The sequence below is a fragment of the Colletotrichum spaethianum genome (assembly GCF_022836535.1).
Source record: "Colletotrichum spaethianum MAFF 239500 DNA, contig26, whole genome shotgun sequence".
Taxonomy (NCBI): Eukaryota; Fungi; Ascomycota; class Sordariomycetes; order Glomerellales; family Glomerellaceae; genus Colletotrichum; species Colletotrichum spaethianum.
This window is the reverse complement of record NW_026054796.1, coordinates 29789-54971: the sequence shown is the minus strand read 5'-3', so window position 1 is coordinate 54971 and position 25183 is coordinate 29789. Positions and strand designations below refer to the sequence as shown.

Genomic DNA, 25183 nt, shown 5'->3' with positions numbered 1-25183 from the left:
TGCGTTTACGATGTTGATCACTGAAGGAATGCGGCGGAAGGTGAAGGATATGATGACGGGGATCGAGTCCCTGTGGCGGCCAATTGTAGGATGTTAATGGTGGATGTTTGTGATTGATTTCTACTGCTGTTGATAGTGAGTATATGTTGTTTTCTATCTCAGTATGTCCATGACTCTCGCATTTGTCGGTTGATGAAGCAGAAGTAGAGAGAGAGGGATAGGGGATAAGGGGTTGCGTGTACATGGGAGAGGTAGAGGTAGAAAGATGCATCCAATGAACGAGGAAGATTACTTTATGCCCCAGACTTGTACGTTCAAGAGCTACTTGGGGCTGAAGGTGATAGGGAAACTATGCAAGACGGAGGCAAAGCCTACCTTGACAAGAAGCAACTTTTGGCAGTCTTGAGTTACAACGCAAGATAGCGAGGATCGTGTTCAGGCAAGACGTAGCTGCTGCCTCAGAGGATAAGTTGTATGCAGCGAGCAGAAAGTTGTCAGCAACTGGTTTCGTTGGTGAACTGACCAGTGTCGATGGGGGGAGAGTTCGCGGATGACTGGAGATGGGACGAGGGGAAGTTGCTCCAGCTTTGGAGTAGCTTCGGTCGAATCTGTCACTCGGCGTGTCTGATATTGTGATGTTGGTTGGGAGAGAAAAAGAGAAAAAGTCAGGAGGAACGCGGGCGGGATGGTCGGGCGGGAGTCATGGATGTTATTTCACCTTGTGAGGCCGCTGATGGCTGCGCGTCGGTACCCCCAGCATGGCGCAGCAGGTGGTTTTGATTGAGCTCGTCGGCGAGATGAAAACGGCTTAGCGTACCTTTAACGTCGTTTCGTACTACAGCCAATCAACAATGCTTCTGAGAGTAGAAAGACCCACTATAGTCAGTGCTATTGGTTCGTGGGACCCACATACTGCGAGCCAGACCTGCTGGTTTTCGGCGAGTGTTCTCGGGCCTTATTGGTCAATGGAAGGCTGAGTAGCTATCACGTGATATAAGTGAGTCAACATGCAGCCAATAGCGGTCGCCTACTAATTCAGACGACCAGTCATAGTCCGTTTGAAGTCTCTCTTCATCAGTCACCTATCTTAACCTGCTCTTTGTAGATGGCTTTGCTGACACCATCTCACCCTTGAGCGACTTGTGAGTTCTCCGCAAGTAACGTATCCTTACATACGTACCACTCCTTGACTGTACCAAAATATCTTGAGGGAGAAGGATGGGATGGAGCGCCCCCCTCCATGATGGCAAAACTTCAAGAACTTGATGTAGGACCATTTCCGCCTTCAGTCAGACCTTCCCAGACCTGAACGATATGGAACGATGGATCCTTTGGGTCTTTTGGGTGTGATGATGCGCCGCCAACCCCGCACGCAGCCCACCTCACTCTGGTTAGCCCCGCCTCCAGCCCGTCAAGCTTCGTCTTCCTTGTGCCAAGCGTGCGAGCACATAGGGCGTAGCGCAAACCCATGAGTACTACAGAGTACACGCATCAGCCTGAATAAGGCGCAAGTATTGTTACGCCATTTGTATGCGGCTGGGCGGAGCGGTGGTTTGCGTCGGTATCTACCGCTCAACCAGAAGCTTTGCATCTCTCCCTGCCACTGCTTACACTTGCTGAGACCGCCACAAATGTAACGGAACCTGCCCGCATTGTGAAAAAAGGTAGCAGGCTATGCTGGCGCAAGGCAACCAGGAAGCTAACCTCAACTGGACATTTTCATCCATAACTAGGCCAAGCACGGTACTTTCCCGTACCAAAGGCATAATGTTTGTTATGACACTAGTCTGCTGATCCTCCAGATATGGAGAATAATCCTTCCGGTCCCATGAATTGGGCCTATCTTCTGCGATATATCGATGCCCGTGTAATAAAATCTCTCTCTCTTATTTTGCTATAATTTCCACAGCCACTCTTAACTCTTCGTTCGATATTTTGCTCTGTACCTCCCCGACTTCAGCTGTTCCGTCCTCATTGATGTATCTTGTAGCTGACGAAAAACTAATGATAGCATGATGAGTCCATACGCTCGACGAATCACCTAAGCCACAGACAACACGAGTTGACATGCCAAACCGACCATCGGGTATAGCTGACGAAGAAACCGGAGAAGCAGGGCGTGGCAGAGAACGGTCGATGTCCCCGAGAGTAGTCCATCGTTGGGAAGGCACCTGTGACAGATGAGGAGATGCGATTTCTCCTCGAGCTCTGGTTTGCAAAGACACCGAATCGTATCGTGCAGCAATTTTGTTGTTCTTCGCCTTCTGCGTCGGACAAGCAGTACCGGGGGTGTACCCAAGGCACAGGCCAGCAAAACGAGTGCCACAGTCTGTAAATGCACTGTTGTCCCAATAGAACCCGGACGTCCAGCAGGGCGAGTTAGCAAAGCCGCCTCCTCCTTGGTTGTGGGTTGGCTGATGCTGAGATGATGATGTACGACCTCCTCCATCGGCCGGGAAGAGCGTTGCGCAGATTTGGTCGAGATGCTGCTGCCAGAGAGCATACCCATAATACCACCTTTCAAATCCATCGAAGCCAGCGATGTCACAGCCAAAACAACTATCGGTCTGTTCATTGACATACCCACAACCCCGGCAGTGGAAAAGATAGGGCGGATAATGGTCCCGCAAGGAAGAATGGGCTTCTCGGAAATGCGCCTCAAGAAGCCCAAGAGTTGGGAAACGAGCATGGCAACCTTTGCTGCCAACCATCCCCCGGCCTTGACATTCCCAGCAAGCCGGGCCATGGTTAAGCTGCCTCCCAATGGCTATGAGACGATCATCATGCCTAGGCGGCCACTCCCAGGCCAGAATGCTCGGTTGGTGGGTTAAACCCGAAAGCCTGTTAAAGGACAAAGCCGTTGTGACCAAACGACCCTCGCTCGGCAGTGACACAGGAGTCAAATTGTCGATGGCTTCCAAAACTGACGCTGCATCAGGAATTGTCGTCTGTTCCGATACCACACCACGTAGCATGTCGCTACGGTTCTGACTCGTGGAGGTGGGCCGGTCTCTTGCTTGTGGTAAAACAGCATTTCGTGGATTCACTGCTAGCCTTTTATGGGCCGCCCTCTGACACCTGTACTCTGATTCGAAGGGCTGGAGGTCATGGTGTTTGCACTGCAATGGCCCGATATTAGCAAGACGAGTACCCCCTAGAGAACAGGTGCTGCATGATTGCTCACCTGCACTTTACGCTCGTGGCACTTTGTACAAGCCTTGAGACTCCGTATGAAAGCCGTCCTGGCCTTCGTGAAGTTGGTTAGAGGCCCCTGGCGACCCGACCGTTTGCGAGTTTCCTCCTGTAGTTGTGATGAGGCAACACTGAGGCCGTCAAAAACTTGAGAGACGGAGTCGTTTTGGGAACTCCCTAGGGAGGTGCTACGCGACATTGCGCTTGCATCTGGTGTCGGGAGCAGAGGCTACGAGGCGGTAGACATTGAACTTTCGCGACAATGAAGTAGCTCGTCCAAGCTCAGTTCACTCTGCAGGTCACGCATCTGGACGTAGAGCCTCATCAGGTCTCGGCTGAGGGTTGGTCGTGACCGCCGACTATGATTGCCTGCGGACGAGGGGACATAAGTCTCCATGAGTACTGAAGCTGTAGAAACCGACCAGGACGAGTCTAGTTGCTTTGCCGGACCCGAACTTGGTACGCCGTTGTTAAATCGTTGCATGTGCGAGGCTGCGTGAAGCCCCGTAGCCCTTGGTGAATCTGGGCTCGTGGAAGCGCGTCTCCCAAGATGTGACAGCCAGTCGACCGGCTAGCGGGGTCGTCGAAAAGTTCTGAGTGCTGAACTTGATCAATCACTGTAGCAGAAGTAAAGTCACCAAGACGATTGACGGAACAAGGAGATGTGAACGCGTGGCGAGTTACAAGATTTTCAATTAAACGTGCGTGCTCCAGGCTACTGAACAGCCTACGGTTTTCTTCGGCGTGACCATCCATTACATGTACATAACAGCGGCTTCGCGCGTCCCGGCCCAATTGCACAACTCTCTGTATCCGAGGCATCACTCAGGCGAACATGGTCGCCTCGATTACGACGAACCTCGAAGGGGCAGCGATGGGGCGCGAACCAGCGCCGGAGGGAACCCTGATATCCGTCTGACACTCATCAACTGGGATGACAGCCCACTATGTCCAACTCGAGTTGCGTGCGTATTACTAACCAGTCTCTCCCTCGCGCAAGTGCGCGAGGGTCTAAGAACACACAATAAGTGTGCTGTCCACAACTTGCGAAACTGTCCCTAGCTTGGCCAATCTCAAGGTGGTTTGTCTTCGTCGCCTAGTATCACATTCCTGAATGTGCCACGTTCATGCAGAACTTACAGACTGATGAGTTGCACCGAACACATGGATCACGTAGCTGCTGTCTCATTTCTTGCGTCGCCAAGTCTTTTCATCCGGGCCTTATGCACCCCAACAGGTCGTAAGCCTCCTTACTCCAAGGCCCTCCGCTGGCCCTTGAAAACCCGGAAAGCCGCTGAGCAGCTTCGTCCCTAAAACCGTCACTCTTTGGATCGGGGTTTGCTTCCGGCCGGCTGCATTCTCTTCCGTCGTCGTTCTTACCGACAGTGGAGTCAGGGATCGCCGGTAGTACAGGCTGCGGAGCAGATCCAGCTGCATCTGATTTCTTGGCTGCTTTACACCCTCTCGTTGCCGGATTTGTCAGACGAGTCGCTCTTTGGGGCTTTATTTCTGCTTCCTTAATAGCATCGGCTTGCCTAGTCGAAGAGCTGTCATCCGAATCACTCTTGGAAGACATGGAGCGTTCTTTTCGTGGAGCCGGCGCTGCGGCAGAGTTCTCAGTCGCCGCTCGGGATTGTCTTCGGTTGAAGGAACCAATGATCTCCTTGCTTTTTACGCTTCTTCGTCCAAGGGATGCCAGCCGTGGTCCAGACCGGGCAGACATCGCTTCCACCTCCCTATGTGGTTCAGAGCTGGGCTGTGTCTTGCGTTCCCGTAGCTTCGCCTTTGACTGCACGAGCTCATCCGATGATCGACTCCCTTCGCCGCCAGTCGGTTCGGGCCCGGGCTGAACCATCGCATCACTCATCGGGTTTGAGGGAAGCGTGATCTCGTTATCGGTGTGCACCCTTTTTGGCTCGCATTCTGACGCATCGCATTTAACACTGCCGTCTATAAAACGAGGTAGCATGTCAACTGGAGAAACCGATCTCGCAGCATAAGAAACACTTGGCAAAGTGTCACCCGTCATGAGCTGTCTCCCTACTGAGGATGTCTCTGTTCCCGTCTCCGGCAAATCAGGTTGTCTTGCCAAAGTGTTTTTTGTGCCTTTTTTTGCAACCATCAATAGTCCACGCTGCTTTCTGGCCTTGATGCGGAGCTTCGTCTTCGGTTCCTCCGGAGCCGTATCCACGCCCACACGTATCAAGGGTTCTTCTGTCGCTGGCCGTGAGGCTGAGCTGCCTATGTCCTTTGAAACGAAACTGCGAGGTTCTGGTAGCTCTCTGTTTGCGAAAACGAGGTGGGAAGCAGATTCATGCAGTATATCGTTGCTGGGCTGAGCGCCTGATTGACGAATAGTTGCTTCGTGTTTCGTATCCTGAGATTTTCGAGTGCTACGCTTCGCAGCTATATTCCTTGGGTTGTCGGTACAGTCATCAGGCTGTTGCCCGCTAATCTCCGGCGTCTCTTCGATTTCGGTTGGAATTTGGTCATCTCCTTGGGTCACTTTACTTCTTGTGACACCCATGCCTGGTGGTTTGAACAGGTTTGGCGCCAGAATGACCTTTGGCGATGCCTCCATTGCGTTGCTGAGACATTCTGCTGTGTCAATAGCCGTTGAGGGCTTGGAGTTATCTGCTGGAACTAGACCATCGTCTGTCATGTCGACAATTGCAGAAGGTCGCAACCACGAGGGTTTGGCGTTTCTGCTTGGAACGGCCGGGTTCGGTGGTGTTGCGGGGAGGAGAGAGCCATTCCCAGGCGTCTGTGCAGGTTGGTATCGTATCGGAGCACTGGCTGACCAAGATGAAAGGCTCAAGGTTGCGCCGAACAAGTTTTGAGCGTAGCCGGACTTGCTTGGAGGTGAAGCATCTCTTTTCCTTCTTTTTGTAAGTCTCTGGTTTTCATCCTGAGGGCTAGAGGATTGCTGAGCGGCGATGCGTTCCTCGTAGGGAGAGGTTATGGGTATGATAGCCCTTCCCTGTGGCCCGCGAGGAGTGCTGAAAACGTCGGCGAGGTGGCGTTGCCTAAATTGGGCCTGGGGGTGGTTCTGGGATACAGCAGACGGCCGCACAGCAGGACGGAGTGAGTTTGCGGCGGCGGCAGAAGAACGAGCGTGTCTCTGCTCAACTTCCCTGGCTCTCTTGTCGAGGAGCTCAGTGAGGTCCTGATCTTTGCTGCCGACGCACTCGGCGACCTGAACTATAACGGCGCCTCGCTCCAGGTTAAACTCTTCGCCTTCTCCGAAATCGAAGTCCTCGCGCCAATGCATGTCACCGATGAAGTTACCCCTCTCATCGTACACCATGATGCGCTTGTTGAACGTATGGAACTTGAGCCGGCCATCCTGCCATCGCTTCTGCTTGCGTTTCAGATCGTGGGTAAATAGGCAGATATATTCCAAGACAGGGGCGGCGATGGGCAGGCCAAAGACCGGCTGGTTGCTGCTGTTATTGTTGTTGTTGTTGTTGCTGTCATGGCTTATAAGAGGCATCTTGGCCGTAACGACTGCCTTGTATGCAGACGACACAACCCATGACTGGTTGTGGAACTGCGCGGGGTGGCGATGGGCTAGCCTTGGTCAACACAGGGTGATTGCAATAGAGAAGTGAGAGAAGACGCGCCTCAGCGCGTTGGTTTGGCGAACCATGACGCCTACCCACGTGATGAGCACGTGATCCTCCAATATGAGCATATGCTGCCTCGATTGCAGCCGACGTACCTCCTCGCTTCTAAGGGCTATCTGTACCTGCCGTACGTTGGGGAATGTAGGTACATGGAACAATGAAGCCGAATATTACGAGCTTCGGCTTCTACGTCGTTCTTATAGGTGAATAGTCTCTGAATCTTGTCTTCAACCCGAACGATTAAGTGGCACCACAGTAAGACTTGACACGATGTCGCGTCTGCTACGCAAGAGAGTTGGGACCACATTGCATTCATTGCTTGCCACTAATTACAGGGTATCCAATTGGGAAACATCCTAGCGGGGGGTGGGGGTTTGAAAATTGGCTTGTCTACGTACTTGCTGGGCCTCTACCTATTCACTATCCTATACTCGGGTCAAGAGACAGCAGCACGGCAATTGGCAGATGATCAACCGTTTTGCGATATTCATACAATCACTTCCGCACATGAAGTGCGGCAGATTTAACATCTTACACTTCGTTACCTTTTCGGCATCTACGGTCGTCCCAGGCGGCCTGTAGCTTGGTCTATGATGCTAATGACTTGGGGCACCGGCATAGCCAAGGTACATGAACGTATCCAAGCGACATGGTTAGCTAAGGCAGGCGCTTGGCCTGCCTGTTCCTGGAGTCGCTTTTCCCACCGCCAAGCTGGGTGGCTTCGACATGTGCCGGCAGCCGATCATAGCTACAGTACCAGGAGATGCTTCGCGAGTTTATTGGCTTGGGTTGTCTTACTGCACCCAGTTGACTCACACCGCCTTGAGGTGGGTGGTTGGTTGGCAGCCTTCGCAAAGAGCTCCGACGCCTCAGATCATTCATCGTCGCCCAACCTCTTCGACGATGGGGTTCTCCCATTGACTTGCACACTTATGGATTCGGCCAATGTGCTATCCAGTTGTATGTTGCGTACAGCACTGTACCTGAACTGTGTCTTCCACAGAGCAACGAGCAAAATTCAGGTACCGCGATGGATCAGTGGAAGGAATATTCAGTCTCTCCAACCCAATGAACATCAAGAGGCAAAGAAAAGACACAGACAACCGTGTCACGGCATGGCGTAGCGCAGTACTTGTGCAGCTCGGCTCGGGGTCGTTTTTCGTCCCTTTTCTTGTTTCAGCCCCCAGTGTTAATCATCTGTACGATGTTGGTCCCTTCCGCCACTGTCGGACGATACAAGATGGAATCCAAGTCGCAGGTACACAAGAACGGACACCCGAAAATGTCACCGGAAGCGCATAACAGACATTAAGGGATGCAAATTGCAGACGTGCGTTTCCTTTCCACAGAACTCCACAAACGACCGAAGCCTGAGTCCATGTCTTCCGTGACCAGGGCGGCGCTGGGCCGGGTCCCTGGGTTGTTTGCTCTACTGGCGTCGTAATTCGTTGCAAAATTGCTTGGGTCCCTCCTCCAATGCAACCATTCGCTCTCTCTTTCACACTCGGCTCTCCTGTGTAATATTCTCTGCCCCTCCTTCCTCGCCCTATGTCAACCAAAAGCACCCCTCTCCGCATCACACATTCGCACTCTACCTACGTTACATACCTTACGGTCCTTGCCTCGCTTGTCTCACGCTACCAGTCGTCCTGGACAAGCTCCGTCACATAGACGCGACCTTCCTCTGGAACTCCTCCATCCAATGTACCTCGCCTGCTTGCCGGCATCGCCTTAGGCACAGAGGTACCGACAAATACACCTGTACTACCGTCAAGACGCGTTAGCGGCAGCTGCTTTTCTTTCACCCGCCTCGCTAGCCAACCCCCTCAACTTCTATCAACGTCGCACCGCCAGTGCACCGAAGCAGAGACCGACACCAGTATCCGACTGTCTTTTCCATCTTAAACTGATACGGCATGAGCTTTGCCATCTAGGCCTGTTCCACTGAAGCTTCGAAACTCACATAGCCCCAGCCAATTTGCGTTTTCATTGCCCCCTCGTTCTGCCGCCTCGACCAACGCTCTGGGGTCAATCTGCTCGCGTCTCACCAACAACCGAGACCACGCCCCTCCTTTCCTTCTCAACGTCTCTAGAACGAATATTGTTTCTGTGAATTCCAAACTCCTTCGACTCACGATGCAGTCCGTGCAGAGGCAGTTCGGCAAGCTCATGAGCAAGAGCCCTGGCGACAATGCCAAAATTGCAGCCGTCTTACATGACTACGAGGATGCAGACAGACTGCTGGGCAAGGTACATCACCTTACAGCACACATCCCTTCAAATCCGTCAAGTTAAATGAACTGCTTTCCTTTCTGACTTGTTGTTCCTCTCTGTGCTAGATCATCGAGAACACAAAGACTCTCCGTGATGCCTGGGTAGCCATGGCCACCAGCCAGTGGGCCATTGTGAAGGAATACGAGGGCTTGTACGACCCCATTATTGGAGCTTCTGAGGGTCACACCCGCCCTGGCATCGCGACCCCTCAACTGCAGCTTGATCGCACCTTCAAGCTCAGCGGAGCCTACTCTGACCTTAAGGACGAGCTCATTGGGGAAGTGACAGCCATTGACTCGCAGGTCATCCGTCCAGCCACCGAAGCCCGCGAATTCATTCAGCCACTACGCAAAACCATCAAGAAACGCGAGAACAAACGACTGGACTACGAAAAATCGCAGGATAAGGTTAAAAAGCTTCAGAAGAAGACCGGGAGGACGCCCAAAGAAGAGGCCCAGCTGTCAAAGGTCGAATTTGAAATGTCATGCGCCTCCGAGGTAAGCACCCGCCAGCCAAAAAGAGCGTCATACCCGCTGACGGAATGTTCCCACAGGAGTTCGAGGTCGCAGACGCCCACCTTCGAGATGCCTTGCCCCCATCATTGAAGCCATATTTACCCTAATACCTCACTTGTTGGCCTCTCACGTCTGCATCCAAAACAGGCTTCTTGGGCTGTACTACACCGCGCTCCATAACTACTGCGAGGACCACGGTTTCCCTTCTCCTCCGCCTCCCATGGAAAATGTGATATCGTCCTGGTCTGCCGCATTTCTATCTGTGCAAAAAGATGTAGAGACTATCAGCTGCATAGCACACGGCAAGAACTGGAGGCAGCCGGCCAGAGTAGGGGATGATGGTCAGAGTCGAAAATCCTCGGCATCGTCAGCATCATCACGCAATGGCTTCGCTCGGACATCGTCCGGTGTGAGTGAAAGTCCAGGGCCGACGCCGCGGACCATGCGAATACCTTCAACCACCTCACTCAACCGATCCGCCTTCACTTCAGATGACTCACCGCAACCAAGTCCACAACCGAGTAGTAAGAGCGTTTCACGTTCTCAACTCGGCCTCCCAACAGACTTCACAACTGCCACAGCCCTTGGACAACCTCAGGGCGCTTCGAGTGTATTGCCGGCCTACACAAGCTCCCGCACGGAGTACTTTGGCCACCAATCAGAGCTTGCATCAGATCACAGGAATGCCGTGGCGAAGAAGAAGCCGCCGCCGCCGCCCCCAGCGAAGCGCTCAAAGGCGCCCGAGGAGTATGTTGTGGCCCAGTACGACTTTTTAGGGGGCGATGGAGACTTGAGCTTCCGCGAAGGAGACAGAATCAAGATTGTAAAGAGGACAGAGACAGACCAGGACTGGTGGATAGGCGAGTTGGGTGGCGTAAAGGGTAGTTTCCCTGCCAACTATTGCAAGACCGCTTGAGGCCTTGAGAGATGTGGTTGGCAGAGGGTTTACTTTTATTTAAAGATAATGTCAAACAAAGAACACCATGGTTTAGTGTGAAGTGTTGGTGATCGAGTACCTCTGCACCAGTGAGTGGATATATGGGGGTCATACCGTCCACGCTTCATATTTACACTCGGGCGTAGGCTTAACTGTAGCGGTATGATCACACAACACGAGCAAGCGGGTAACAAAAGCAAAGTTCTCTGAAAAACAGAATGTAACATCTCTCTTGCCACCTCTTTGCCCGAAGCAAACTTCATCGACCTGCCTTGTACCTGCGAAAACCCCAAGCTTTAAACGTGGCGAGGCGAGAACCGCGCCACCCTAGTGCAATGTAAAGAATGTGAGAACGCCGTAGTCCATGCTGTGAACAGATACAAAATGGCTCGCCTCCAGAACCATCATCAACCGAAAGTCATACTTCACTTTTTTCTTTTTTCCTCCCATTTGTCTCCATAAAATCAAGCCTTGCTTACTGTAGTAATCAGAGGGGTATCATAGCCATAAACGATCGTCTCTCAACCAGGTGGTCTTCTCCACCCGGCCCCCCTTTTTTTTTCTCTTTTATTCATTCCTCTTTTCCTAGATTTCCTCGTCGTGATGTTGAAATAATCACAAAATTGTCTGATCGCGATCTTGATTGTCGACACTACTAATGCCTCTCGCCACCTAAAAGGCTTGCGGGCCTGTTTCCACAGCCGGAGAAGTTGCTCCCTCACGGCGTATGCGTTGTTCCTCGGCCCGCAGCACTCGGGCGATTTCATCATTCCGGCCCCGGTCGAGATACCCGCCCTGCTCGCCTTCCAAATCCATCGGCGTGACTGGGCCTGGGCTTCCCAGTGGCAAGAGTCTCGGTGATATGGGCTTGTGGACGCCGGTGGTTCCGATGTGGTGCAGATTCGTTAAGGGTACCCCGTTCAAAGTAATTGTGGAGCTTGGTGCTGCATTGGCTTGATTAGGTGAACTTCCAAGCACTTCGCTAGCGGCCAGCCTTGCTTGCGCGATCATGTCCCGTTGGTATTGTTGGAGTTTGCGGCGGACTTCGGAGTCTTGTCGTGAAGATGCCCTGAAAGCTTCGCGCGTGGGTATATGACCCTCGGATCTCGCCGAGGAGACACGGCTTGGAGGCCCAGAAGGACCGGTCCGCGCGCCGTGGCTGTTCTGCTGCTCGTAGTTGGATGGGTAGTATTTCCCCATTGGTAAAGGGGTATCGTGAACGCCGCTGGGGAGGTAGGATGCGACAGGTGTGTTGGCAGTAGAAACGTCTGAGGAGCCGATAGCGCCCAAGGCAGAGAGGCGGACAGACGGCGCCATGGCTGCGGAAAGAGAAGCGTCACGTAGGTCGGCTTTGGACGAGGAATCGACAACGAGGGAAAGGGAGTGATGTCTCGGACGACCAACTTCGGTTTTGGCTTGGAAAGGGTGTGGACGGTGAATGCGACCCTTTGGGTCTTCGTGAAATGGGAAATAGCCACTAGATAATCGAAGTCAGATTCTTGATTGTTCCTCATACTCCGTCAACAGTTCTACCACAACCTGATACGGTAGGGCTGCAGCATTGTATGGTAATAGTTGGTGGCGTAGGATGTTGAACTGAACTTACCCAAGGACGTCGCCACGGGCCGACAGAGGTTCGGGTGGTGTGGGTGTGCAGGCTGGTGCCGAGCTTATCTTTCGAATAGCGGTAGGAGGTAGTTCAATAGCAATTGGACGAGTGCGATTGTATCGAGCAGACTGAAGAGTGGACAAGTCGAGCTGACATGGTGCGGATGTTTCGCCTATTAAGAAGAGTCGAGGCCGGATTAGTCTCGAGGTCTCCTCTCAGGAACGCAAGGAACATCGATGTATGTGAGATCCTGATCGGGACTGACTAGGAAGAAAGGTAAAAAAAAAGAGAGAGCCAGAGGGGAAAAAAAGAAAAGAAAATGACATGACGCAACGGTAAGGGTCCCTTGGAGCCATGCGAGACGGGAGCGAACTTTGAGAGAAAATAGTAAGAAAAGGGCTTAGCGCAGAGCAAAAGTGACAACTGAATGAATGATGACGATGAGTGACAGGGTCCTGGCTGAGTCAAAACCAAGGCCGCTCCAGCTAACCCAGCCACGGAGAGCCGAGGGCTCAAGTGACCCCAAACCTCCGTTCCCAAAGCCGCAAAGCAGACCAGGGGGCCGCCGCAGCCGGACTGGTCGCAGATACAGGAGGCAACGTGAAGGGGCCTCATGTTGACCCTAACGTCCGTTAGGTATGTCGCACTGCGCAGTCGGCACAGCGCAGTGATGCGCCAACCCCCACTCTCGACCCCAAAAGATACCACCTGATTCCAGCGGCATGGCCTAAACACCAGGTACGGAAACGTAAGGCATGGAAGGCCTTAGACCTCTCTATAAGCAATGCCATGGTAATCCTGCAATGCAGGCGGGGCGCCTTTTGCTGGCCCTTCGCCCTGAGGGTACGTGGTGTGGTAAGCCGGTAGCAGTTCTGGGTTATTTCGAGAACGGTTCTGGCCATGATGTAGCGGACGTAAGCGCTACCTCGTCCCCTCACGCGCGCCCCCTTTCAACGTAACCTTGCCCATGTGAGGTAACGAGGAAAGATCTCCAAGTGAGAGTGATACAGCCACTTGATGTTTCGTCGGAGCCAAACCCACCAGCACGGCTGATTGACTTCAAGCCCTTTCAGTCTCCAAACCCCAAGGCTCTAGCTTTGTGGGTTTGTTGTAGGATGCCTTTGGCAAACATGACAACTTGAGGGAGCGAAAGAATGAAAATGAAAATGAACCCCCCCCATCAAAGAGGAATGAAGGCCAGGGGACCTCGACAGCTAACTGTACCTCCAGACTCGCGCCTGCCTGACTCGATGTCATCTGTCATGAGGGAACACAACGATAACGACCGGGCTCTACCTTCATCGGAGCGCCGACGACGCCGTTGTGCCATTGACGGCCGGGGGCAGGGTATTGAAGCGCATGATAGAACAAAACAGGCGCCACCGGGGGAATTAATAACAGGTGAACTGACCATGCCGCAATTGAAAGAAAGAGAGGTGAGCGAGGGTGAAAACGCAATCATTGACCAGGGCCGGCCTGGGGATAGACTGACCAGGCAAGGAAGCGACCCCCCCCCCCCCCCCCCCTGGGGCGGGGACCGGTAAAGGCGAAGACCAAAATAAATTATGGCAAAACCAAACAAAAAACGGCGGGCAATTGAGCCTGGCTTCGGCCCAAGAATAGCAGAAACGTAAGGAAATATACAAAACAGCAAACGAAATAGTGACCATCATTTGAGTGAAACAAAGCGATATAGCAACATACCTTTGGGAGAACGCAAGTCGGGGTGCGCCAGCGTCTTCGGTCCATCCAGTCCTGGCTTCTCGTGAGCCGGTGTGTTAAGCCCAGACATGAGCAAGTCGCAATGGTCGTCGGAGCGAGAGCCCGTCGATGCAACCGATACATCTGAAGAGCTGGACAAGGTCCTTCCAGGCATGGCCGGTCGTCTTGCCCTCAAATAGGCCGGTGGTTTGAATGAACGACCCAGGCTTGCCATGTTGATTCCTTCCTTTCCAACGCCTGGTGGTTCTTGGTGCTGGTCAAAATCGCCCGTCATGCCACGCAGGGGTTTGTGGTAATATAACAGCCAATGCCTCGCGGCGAAGCTAAGCGACCATCAAACAGGATACTGCGATGACTGGCTGAGAGGGAGCCTCGTTGGTCTTTGTGTCCGTTTGTGTCCGTTTGTGCTGTGTGTGGAGTGTTGACGTCGTTGTCGTCTTCGTCCTAGTTGGGGTTATTGAATGGCCGTTTCCTTGGCTTGTCTCTGTCGGGGTTGTTCTTTGGCCGATATTCCTCCGCCTCTTTACACTATCCCCTCGACAGCAAGTTGTCAGACCAGTGCAGGATCGGGCCAGGGAGAGCGGGGAAAATGATGGTTGGCGGTAGGTAGTCTGTAAGAAGGTGGATATCATGTACGGGCGTGGATGCGTACGTGCATGCGGTGAAGGGTGTTGTCGGCGTCCTATTGTTCTCTCGTATCGCAGGAGATGTGCAACGCCGGGGCCCGCTTGAAATGGCGAGAACAGTTGCAAATACTCGCGAAGGACAGAGCCGAGGCTCGAGAGGCGGCGTTCAGCTTCAGGTCCGGCGAATAACTCTCAGCGCTCCTTCAAGTGTTCCAAAGCTCCTCGTTCGGGCGATGCCAAGGTCGCGTACAGCCCGAGTGGTCTTGGGTTGGAAGCCGGATTTCCGGGGAGACGTCGTTCGAATCACTTTGGCGGGTTACGACGATGTCCGTCCCGTAAGGCCCTGAGCGATATTACCCAGGGCATGCAGCGCGCAGAAAGCCGAAGGGTTCCGTTGACGGTGGCCTGTGCCTGCGTCCTGCGTCTATGCTTGCAATCGTGGCTGACCTTGTCAGGGCCAGTGTTTTCGTGATATTGAAATTGGCGATATATGGATGCGAGGTTGGTATGGAGCGGTTTCGAGTTAGGTTGTGAGGTTGATCCAAGATTGTCGGCGCAAGGAGAGATAGTGGTGGTGGCAACGTGAGGGAACAGCAAGCTGTTCAGAAGCAAACGAATATTAATAGTGTGAAAGTCGTCCGTACGTAGATGTGGACGCGAACGGGTTTGGCGGTGGCTTCAGAAGCTAGCTGAAGACCCGTGTCCGCCAGGGTCTTTTTTATTTTTTTTATTCCTAGTTGCACCTCAAGATTGATGATCCCTTTAGTTTCTTGATATTTTCCAGAGGGGAGGGAAGGAGGTATCGAGGATCAACAAAAGACAGCCATGCAGTTGTGCTGCGTAGTGCGGCTGGTGGTGCCGCTGCCGTCGAATGGTTGGATGGATTGCCTCGCAGGTATCTCACATCTCAACATGGTGGGACAAGTTGCAGTGGGATGGGAAGCGACGGACTGAGGAGAAAGTGGAGGGAAAGACACAAGGGTCCAAGGGTCTCCCATCGCTGGTGGCCTGCACCGTTTTGATAGGTACGGACGGGTCCGTTAACAGCACCATTTTGGGGTCTACGGCCGAGACGCTGGCCACTTTGGAAGAGCGTAAGCCGGCCGTTCAGGGATAATGCGGCAGATTGACCCGTACCGTATCAATACCGTTCACTGTGGTGGAGCTAGAGAACGTGGGTACCTAGCAGTCCACGTTTTGCAACATGGAAGGAAAGTGCTGGCGGGACTTGCACTTTTCTCCCTTGACCATCAGACTCTGTTTGGGGGGCATTTGTTGGCGTAGGTTCGCAGTTAGACCAGCAGGTGCGTCTAAAATCTACATTGTACCGAATTTCGCTGCAGCCGCTCGTCTTTCGCCCTCCTCGCCTCTGCGTTCCGTATGAACGATAGTGATCGCCTTGACTCTTGGTTCTCTCAGAGGAGGGTCGTGGTCTGGGAGAGACGGTTAGGTCCATCACCCAGGTAGTGACTTTTCCGGTTTCATTAAGTGGGTCTCCCTGCGCCCAACCTGCATGCTCGGGTACCTTTGAAGGAGCCCCATCAGGTATCGGTGAGCAAAGGAACCTTGTGGTGGTCCGTGTGGTGGCTTCGTCTCCGAGGTAGGTAGGTAGGTATTCAACGTGCCTTCGCAGTTCCGTCTCCAGTCGGCGGATTCAAGCCGGCAGGACAGCAGCAGGAGGGAAGAAGAAAGGTAGCAAAACAACCCAAACCCAGCCTTCAACATGGAGCAACAAGCAGCCCGCGGTCTCGCATAGGTGCTGTAGCTCATCAACTAGCACCGCGGGTGCGTCTCTGCTCAGCTTTCGCATCAGCAAAATCAAGAGATGAGGCAACCTTCACTAACACCACTGTCAGCCAGGATGACCTGAAAACTCCTAGGACTCCTCACGTCAAGGTGTCCCAGGATGCACAAGCACTCTCACCTCATCTGTCCATCAGCTAGTCCTTTGGCCAATCCTCAGTTAGGCACGAACTTACGTGATGCCTTACCTGGTTGCGCCCAAGTGTTGGACTGGAAATGCCGTTGTCGATCGTTGGCGTCGATCACCACGACCCGTCCAAGCAAAACCAGCAACTCCAAAACCATCCCTTCAATCTGTCGTATCAGCACTACCACCATGTCCGACGAGCTTCGGCGGTGTTGGCCATAGGTGGGCCCAAGGTCAATTCGAGTCCGATGCTGTCGCACTGTCCCCATTTGACTTTATCCTCTGACAGTATGTTCGTCAACTCCAGCCACATATATCGATGGACGCCAGTTATTCCATTGGCCTACGCTTGGATCGGAGACCAAGGGCGCTGTTATCATCATCTCCGCACGTCCTTCTCCGTCAGCTTGGTGTCGAGCGGGTGGCGAGCATCATTGCAGATACGCCACAGAGCCTCTGCCTCCAACGTGAAACAACGTCCACGTCCAGCGCCACTAAGGTCGACCCTTGTTGCCACCGGCTTCTGCGGCTTGCCCATCACATCTACTTGCATCTTCCCAAGGCAGACAAGCTACACTTGACTTTGAGGGCCATGAACACGGCTACTTGACTTGGTTTCCACCGTCCGACGATGCTGCTGCTGTGCCTGGCTGCTGATCCTGACCGTTTCCACCTGCACCATAGCCGCCTGGGAAGTGGTCGCTATGAAGAGCACCCTCTCCCACCTCGATGTAATTTTGCCGCCAGTACAGATAATTGGTACCGTGACGGGATACACCGCCTCAGGGATAGGTAGATTGGCATCTTGGTGCCCACTGTTACCACTTCGGGCACTCGTTGGGGCCCTGACACTCCCTTGGAACTCCCTCACTGCCTGTACCATTATCTGGCTAGGGTAAATCGCCAAAGACCACGTCGGTTCGTGACCGCTAAAACAGACCGACAGGTGATTGTGGACCAATGTGTGGTCAAACGCAGCCGGAATGGCTGGTGGAAAGATGCAATGCATGCAACTGTTCGTGGATATGTGCCATCCAACGATTATCTCCTTTCCCCTCATTCCATCACCCTACATTCCCCTAACTGCTTGGCCCCTTGGCTCCCGAATCCACTACTCGTTCGTCCGCAATGCTCGATTCCTCAGTGTTGGCCGATCGGAGCCTGCTCTGTGCTCATTACCGCTGTACCCGGGGGATGAACAAAGACACCGTTGTGAGAGGCTGGGGTTGGAAGAAGCCTGGTCTCAGGAGCGTTGAGAGGATCCAGTGGAGTTGTAGTGTATGCAGGATTCGTCCAATTCATGAGCTAGGCCGTGGCTGTATTTTGAGAATCAGAAGCAAAAAACATACATAACAAAAACATTACCGCTGATCCTGCCGTCGATCTTTGTCATCCCTCAACGACTGCATTATTGTGAGCCGACTCTTGCCCAACGCTGTGGGTTGCGACATGTTTGCTCCCTGAAGGTAGACATTGCAATTGCTTTTGCTCTGTTGGTCTTACATGATTGACGACGCAGCAGGGTAGGGCCCATTGATGTTGCGTCTCGAGGGCTCTTTTGGTTTCTGTTCGATGCTACTGGCTCAATTGCGGCTTTACCAGGGTCGGATGAAGCCTGGATACCCAAGAGTTTGAAGGCGCCCGACCGTTCGCCCGCCGACGATACCTTGTTCGACTGTGGCAAAAAGAAGACAAAGAAGGAAGGAGAAAAAAGGGATAATTTGCTCGGAGAATCGGAAGCTGGTGACGGAGATACCATAGGATCAAGCCCGGACGACACACGAGCTCATTCCGTCAATGTAGTGTACATTGACGGATGGACTGGCGTGCCATGTCGCGTTGAGCAGTAGTGTACCCAAACGATTCGTCCAGTTTGGGATGGGCGTTTCCTTGGGTTTGGATGGATTTTCTTTTCTTTCGAACCCGCGCCACGCTCGCTAATCTGTCAAAGAAAAGCAGCCACGAACGCACTGGCAGGGTCATCGAAGCCACTACGTCATGGCGCAGCGGATGGCCACCGTTGCTTAGCGCCTGCGGGGCTGGGAAGACACGGCCATACGATCTTGGCATTTTACTTCTGTCCTTGCCTGTCCTGGACATCAGTCTCGCCGGACAAGGCAGTGATCCTACATCACTAGCTTTATGGTAAGGACCGTCCCAGAGAGTCAGGAGAAACTCCTCCGGGGGCTATGCATTATTATGTGGAATAGCTTTCAATGCACGCACGCACGGCACGGCACCAGGCCCGAGGGTCCCTGGGGATTCTGGGGCCGCCGATGATGAGATGGATGGCTTCAGACGACAAAGCAGTCCGTCAACCCGTCACGCGCCCTCAAGAAAAGTCCGCCGGTTTGGTAGGGTATAGAAGCAGTAAAACCGGCGGGGTTTTCTTGAGGGCGCGTGCCCGTGCAACCTCCCATACTCCTTCAGTACACACCGGGGGACCTTTCGGACCAAGGGCCGGAACGTGGGCTGGGGTGTGCGGGGGGACCACTTACCTCCGGCGACGGCGCTGACGTTGGCACGATAATAGGGGTCATTGGTGGAGATCTCAGGGTTGCACACAGCTACCTCGAACACGTCTTACTAGCTTCCATTATTCCGGCATTTATCTGCAACTTGGTAACTGAACGACGAATATGGTATCGCTAGATACGGTCAGTATTTCACATGATGGTATTTGGAACACGGTCGACAGGGGGCATGCACGGAAGCCAATATGGGTGCTTGAACAGTGTGGTGGAACTCTTATCGATTTGAGACGGCATGGTCTGAAGAATTCCAGACGTTCGTAAACCGTTCTATTATTGGAAGAGCTACGTAGGAAAAGAGGGCGAACAAAACAGAAGAATAAGAAGAAAAGGAGCATGCTGAGCCTCGCCGAGGTTCTGGTATCGTTTTTCGCGGCAAAAAAAAACCCTTCTCCCCGAACACCGGCTTTCGTTATAGAATATGACAATGGAATACTATCGTGTCGAGAAGGAGTACCAGCTCGTGCCTTACTAGCGAGGAGAACTGCCTTCTGGGTTTGATCAACGCTTGCAAGACTCTACTGGACTGATATTTTTCGTCTAGACCTTTCCACGGCCTGTGAATCGAGTGCGGCGCTCACGATGTCTCCACCAGTAGGCAGCGGTGGCCAGGGCACTGATGAGCCAGAGGAGGGCGTTGGCCAAGTCCACCCAGACAGCGTTCTTCATCCGCTGAATCCCATTGTCGCCCTCAGCATTCTCCTTGATGTACATCTGTAGCAGGGTTAGTAACGGTGTTTGGGACACCAGGGGGGCAGGGAGTCTGGTGGAATAGGTAATTCTTACACTACCAAAGAGACCAAATACGGCGATCCACAGGATGAATAGGATGACATCCCAAATCCATACAATGGCGAAGCGCAAGATGAAGGGGATAAAGTACAGCAAAGCCGTAACGGCGGAGAGGGCGCCGACAACCACTGCAAAAACCTGCGCGCAGATGTCAGTTAATTGTCGTCTCATCTGCAGAGCGGGCCGTGCAAAAGCGCAGCGAACAACACTGAGGAATTGCAATAAAAACGTACCCATTTCCCGTCGGTATAGCTACCCTCGCTCCTAGCGTGGTTGAGGTCGACGGCATAAAGGCCGCAGACGGTCACGGCCAGAACGAACTGGAAGAAGTGCAGTACGGAAAAGGCGAGATAGCTCGCCGCCATGCCGAAAAGGCCCATCTTGCAGTGAAAGCGAAAGCGTTCGCAGGTCCGAGATAGTGATTATCAGGAGGCGGATTCAAGGAATCGGAAGTCGTCGTGGGTGCGGTCGAGTACAAACACCAAGGTGCGTTCAGTTGGTGCTTATTGGTCACTGCTGGTGGTGGTGATGGGAATCTGTTGGATGGGGGACGGAAGAAGAAGAAGACGGTTTAAGGCTGAAGGTTGGGCTGGGGTTTTCTAGGGAAAGCGACGGACGAGATAGGTGGTGAATCAGACACGCTCAATCCTGCTTAGGGAGGGCTCGAGAGGTGATAGTGTGGTGATTTGATCATGCCGCTAGGGCGCTAGAGCAGGGACAAACAGGTTGATCAACACCGCGATTGTCTTGAAGCCGGCTTGGAAAAAAAATAAGGGAAAATGACCCTTTCCAGATGGTCCCCTATGACGCAACGGCAGCATTAGTGCCGGGGCTTTGGCCAATGAGAGATACTGAAACCAGTTCCTGTAATTGCGGCAGGGGTGTCAAGGTGTGCTGTCACGCCCGTGTCATTGCTGGTCAAAGCTTCTTAGCTTAAGCTTGTTAGCAACCTTTGGGAGTGGGCAGCTGCACTCTGGACACTCTCCTTCTCGCCGGCGAGCGTCAGGGGAGCATTGGGCGACAAATCAGGGACGCCAGGTACCAAGTGCACTCTGACACCTCAGGGTTCTTGATTCGAGTCCAACGACCTATGTCAGCAAAGCACCCATGAGCCTAATCTGCTTATAATCACCGACTTTGCTTTCCATGCTCACATTGAACTGCAATCGCTCATGGATGGAGTTGAGTAGAGGTTCGTGGGCTGCTCTTTGGCCCTCGGAATGGACAGGCTAGTACGTCTCACCGTGTATTAGGTATCCTGGCGTTACAAAGGTCTCACTTCAGCTAGCTCAGCTCAGTCATGACAGGCGCTTGCTTAATGGCGCACACAGTTATTAGACAACGGCGTGACATGAATAAACCAAGAACCAAACCGAACTAGAGCCGCCGTGTGATCAAGCAAGGCCCTCAAATTTAACAATCATCAGCTGGCATGCACGTATACGCTAGAGTGTTCCTTCCCGCTCTTGCTGATCACGAGCGGCCCGAACCTGACAGTGATGAAGACAAGCATTGCACGGCACAGTCGGGCGTCCTGCACTCTGGGACGGATCGATGATGATAGTGATGTCGGATTTCCAACTGCTTGGCCAGATATATCGCCTATTCGCCCACTCATCCGCTCGCCCGTGCGTGTGCCTGGATCGACACAGATGAGATAGCGCCTCACCTTGCGTGTTCCGAACCATTATACGTTGATCAGATGGCTGCTGAAATGTGTCCCTGTTTACTATGAAATGGGCCGCTCCTCAGTCTGCGTCAATTTCCAAAAGTAAAGCGCTGCGCCTGGAGCAGAAAAAGTGATGGAACAGAGGATGGCATCGTCAATATGGGATCGTGGAAGACGTGCACTGATGTACTAGACCTCTTTTCTAGAATGTGTTGCAAAGATGCCTCGGATACCGCCATCTTCCCCGCAGGGATCGCTTCCGACTCCCACCACCACCGGCGCACACAAACCACCCAAGCCACCTCGGGCTCGGTCCGATTCGCTGTTCATGGTTTCTACATCTACAGTGTATGTACCTTTGCTCTCGTTCTCCGAACCGACCTGCGGTGTCTCAAAGACAGATACAGCACGAGGGATCCGTAGCACAAATAATGACAGACGCAACCCTTGGGGCCAAGGCGGACCTGCCATCGCCGCCCTTTCACGCCATCCCGGGCCTACCCAACTTCCGTGACGCCGGCGGCTACCCCATCGATGCCCAGCCCGGCCGTATCGTCAGGCCTGGTGTTGTCTTCCGTTCCGCAGAGCCCTCCCGCCTCACCGACGACGGCGTCGCCCGCCTCCAGGACCTCGGCATCACCCACGTCTACGACCTCCGCTCCACCATTGAGCTCAAGCGCCTCGCCCAAGCGGGAACGAGCTGCGACGTCCGCGAGTGGCCCGGTGCCCAGCGCGTCTTCGTCCCCGTCTTCAGGGACCAGGACTACGGCCCCGAGGCCATTGCCCTGCGCTATCGTAACTACTCCAGTAATGGCACCGAGGTGAGCCCCCGCCCTTTTTGCAGCAGGATGTGCGCTCCAGATCAAAAGCTTAGAGACTTCTCTCTCACGGCCGGTTCATATTCTAAACAACTCATAGGGCTTCACCAAAGCCTACAGCGACATCCTACGTACCGCCTCGGAGCCTGACCATCCCAATGATCCCTTCCGCACCATCCTCTGCCATCTCGCCACCTCCAAGCCCCCATCTCCGATCCTCGTTCACTGCACCGCCGGCAAGGACAGGACAGGCGTTATCTGCGCGCTCATTCTTAGCCTCTGCGGCGTTTCAGACGATGTCGTTGCCCACGAGTACAGCCTGACGGACATTGGCCTTCAGGACCGCAGGGAAGAGATTGTTCACCACCTCCTCGCCACCGAAGCCCTCAGAGGAAACCCCGAGGGCGCTCGGCGCATGATTGGTTCCCCGTACGTACGCCCTCTTGATTGTGTAGCGGTCCTTTGTTCCACATCTCAGTGATGTGCCTGCCTGTGCCAACACCGCTAATGTCGAGATCAGAAAGGAAAGCATGCTTGCGACACTGGCCAAGCTTCGTGAGGACTATGGCTCGGTTGAGGCTTACGTGCAAAACAGATGTCGCCTATCGGCAGAGGCTATTGATCAGATTCGGATTAATCTCACGGTAGATGTTGCCGACGGACATCAAGTAGTAGACTGGGTATCTCACACGAAATATTTGCTTTCGATATAGTTGAATAAATTGTCTTTTGCTGGGCTCGTACTCTTTATTTGAGCCGGCCCTTCCGCTCAATCGTCGTTATACAGGTACATGTATGTATACAGTAGGTAGATACAGTCGCTTATCATACAAAGGGATAAACGCCAACGTGGAGCACCGTATAAGCCAAGAGGCTTGACCCATCTTTCGGTGGTTTGGGGGGTATCATGGTCCCTCCTCGGGATGCCGTTACGTCTCGGCGCCGTCCATAACCTCGAGGGAAGGGAGAGGGAATAAGGTGTAAAAATATACTCAAGGCACCGATGTGGGAATCTTGAGCTCGCCCTTCTTGCGGTCGTAGAAAGGAACGCCATATCTCCAGCCGACGCCTCTTCTGCTTCGGCCGTCCTTGCCAGCGCTCTCGACGTTCATCTCCTTGAATCGGAACTCAAAACGCCCAGTGTCCACACGCTGGGTCTCTTCTTCGGCCTTCTCCAGGCGGCGGCGCTCCCTCTCCACCAGTCTATCCTCTTCAGCCCTTGTGGCCTCTCTGAACTTCTTGGTCAAGTCAGCTCTAGAACCGCCAGCAGCATTAGCTTTCCTCATTGAGATCAGCTCCTTGTGTGGTGAACGGTCATCAACAGAAAGCATTTTTCTGTGGAACGCCTTCGCGGCATCTTCTCTATCGAACTGGCGAGACTCCGACACGGGCACGAATAGTTGTTGCATCGTAAGCTTGTGAACATGGATCTCGTTGATGGGCTCATGAGGAGTCTGCAGGTCCGGTCTGTCCTTATTCAAATGGGTCTGAGGCAGCATTTGCATTACCGCCCTAGCGTATGGCCGAGCCAATGGTTTACGCTATTGAGTCAGGTTATGTTAGCTGACTGAAAAGTCTAATAAAGTGTGCGATAATTATTGGGTAGGATAAGCAAATCAGAGAGGCTCGCAGTGCCAAGGTGTAACCATATGTTGCGTCTTCAAGACTAATCGAATTTTGGAAAGTTGATCATCATGATGCTGGGATAGGATCCATGTTTGGATAACAAAAGTGAGATGTCGATAACTTACCTCGGCAACCCACTGCTTCTCGACCTCCTTCATACGCACAACGGCAGCGACGCGGCGAACATCGACTCCCAGCTCGGCCGACACAAGCTTCAGCGATTCCTTCTTGTCTTTGACCCTAGCAAAGATCTCTTCCCTCATGTCCTCGCTTAGCACCGGTTGACTTTTGAAGAACGGATTCATCGGGAAAGGCTGATCCTCGTTCATCGATAGGTACTTGGGTCCGTCACGAGGGACATCGCGGAAGATAGAACCCCGAGTCTTCAGCCAAGTCTGAAGTTCATGCTGCGGCTTTGACCTTCTAGACTGCTGTGACGTTGTTGAGAAGGCGCAAGCAATTTGTGTGGCTGGCCGAGACCGTGATGCTGTGCTCGCGTGAGCATCACACCACTTGGCCCCAAGGGCCAATGGCGATAATGACGAACAGGCTCGTGGCGGCATTGTGATCAACGTGGTCTGGCCGCGGAAAGCGCGCCTGAATTCACCGAGTTACGGCGAAGCGACCATCGGAAACCTGAGTGAAGGTTGGTGTAGCTGTGATGGGAAAGGGAGAAATTCTTAATCGTGTCCGAAATTTTCCTTCTTTTTCTTAGGAGCTGATGCACGGACCACGCTATTCCGCATTAGTCATGCCACCTGGTGCCTCAGGTGCGCTCTTCCCAATGCCCAGCTCCGCTTTTCGAAGTATCACGGTCGACGACGGCATCACCTCCTGCCTTGTTCGTCAAGCCTAAGTGAATCGTTGATAAGCTCCGGGACCCGATAATTCGTGCTAATTAAACAGGTAACAGTGTGAAAAATTTCTTTTCTGCCGCCTCAAAGCACGGAGCAGAGACCCTTCTAAGAACGGTGGCCTCCTCCTGGCACCGACTTTGAAGCTGCAAACATGTTACCAGGGGAAATTGTTGCTTCGTTTGTGCTGATTAGAATTATTACACTCCGTGTGTTCGCGCTACATGATATCGTTCTGCGCATCCCTCTTCGTATATTCCATTTGAGACGTTCCTTTCCTTGGAAGACCAAGTGCCAGCAACAGCAGACACTTCTCTGTCGTTATAATAACAGTACAGATGACCCTCCAGACTGCTCACTCGCGTATGTAACCCAGATATTTATATTATGGTCGTTAAACCGGGTCCAATAAAGGAGCTATCGCGAAGAGTATACCTTGCACGATCGTTCCCATCCTGTTTT

At 53.1% G+C, this 25183-nt stretch overlaps 7 protein-coding genes across 7 annotated transcripts; 3 read left to right on the top strand and 4 right to left on the bottom strand.

Moving 5' to 3' along the window:
* Positions 1-6150: 6150 nt before the first annotated feature.
* Positions 6151-6685, bottom strand: ColSpa_09000 (protein ZGRF1; the record flags this gene model as incomplete). The annotated part of the gene is made up of 2 exons (XM_049275212.1): positions 6151-6229; positions 6258-6685. 2 exons carry the CDS (start codon positions 6683-6685, stop codon positions 6151-6153), a joined length of 507 nt encoding a protein of 168 aa, XP_049131169.1.
* A 2269-nt stretch (positions 6686-8954) lies between these two features.
* On the top strand, positions 8955-9714 carry ColSpa_08999 (protein hob1; the record flags this gene model as incomplete). The annotated part of the gene is made up of 3 exons (XM_049275211.1): positions 8955-9068; positions 9158-9589; positions 9646-9714. 3 exons carry the CDS (start codon positions 8955-8957, stop codon positions 9712-9714), a joined length of 615 nt encoding a protein of 204 aa, XP_049131168.1.
* A 335-nt stretch (positions 9715-10049) lies between these two features.
* Positions 10050-10523, top strand: ColSpa_08998 (protein hob1; the record flags this gene model as incomplete). Its single annotated transcript, XM_049275210.1, has 2 exons — positions 10050-10131; positions 10189-10523. The coding sequence occupies 2 exons, from the start codon at positions 10050-10052 to the stop codon at positions 10521-10523; spliced, it is 417 nt and encodes a 138-aa protein (XP_049131167.1).
* Positions 10524-11216: 693 nt separating this feature from the next.
* Positions 11217-11861, bottom strand: ColSpa_08997 (uncharacterized protein; the record flags this gene model as incomplete). The annotated part of the gene is made up of 1 exon (XM_049275209.1): positions 11217-11861. The coding sequence occupies one exon, from the start codon at positions 11859-11861 to the stop codon at positions 11217-11219; it is 645 nt and encodes a 214-aa protein (XP_049131166.1).
* A 7641-nt stretch (positions 11862-19502) lies between these two features.
* On the bottom strand, positions 19503-20134 carry ColSpa_08996 (uncharacterized protein; the record flags this gene model as incomplete). Its single annotated transcript, XM_049275208.1, has 3 exons — positions 19503-19676; positions 19749-19892; positions 19988-20134. The coding sequence occupies 3 exons, from the start codon at positions 20132-20134 to the stop codon at positions 19503-19505; spliced, it is 465 nt and encodes a 154-aa protein (XP_049131165.1).
* Positions 20135-21854: 1720 nt separating this feature from the next.
* On the top strand, positions 21855-22954 carry ColSpa_08995 (tyrosine-protein phosphatase; the record flags this gene model as incomplete). The annotated part of the gene is made up of 3 exons (XM_049275207.1): positions 21855-22244; positions 22342-22670; positions 22720-22954. 3 exons carry the CDS (start codon positions 21855-21857, stop codon positions 22952-22954), a joined length of 954 nt encoding a protein of 317 aa, XP_049131164.1.
* Positions 22955-23233: 279 nt separating this feature from the next.
* On the bottom strand, positions 23234-24196 carry ColSpa_08994 (37S ribosomal protein S35, mitochondrial; the record flags this gene model as incomplete). The annotated part of the gene is made up of 2 exons (XM_049275206.1): positions 23234-23782; positions 23993-24196. The coding sequence occupies 2 exons, from the start codon at positions 24194-24196 to the stop codon at positions 23234-23236; spliced, it is 753 nt and encodes a 250-aa protein (XP_049131163.1).
* Between the last annotated feature and the right edge of the window lie 987 nt (positions 24197-25183).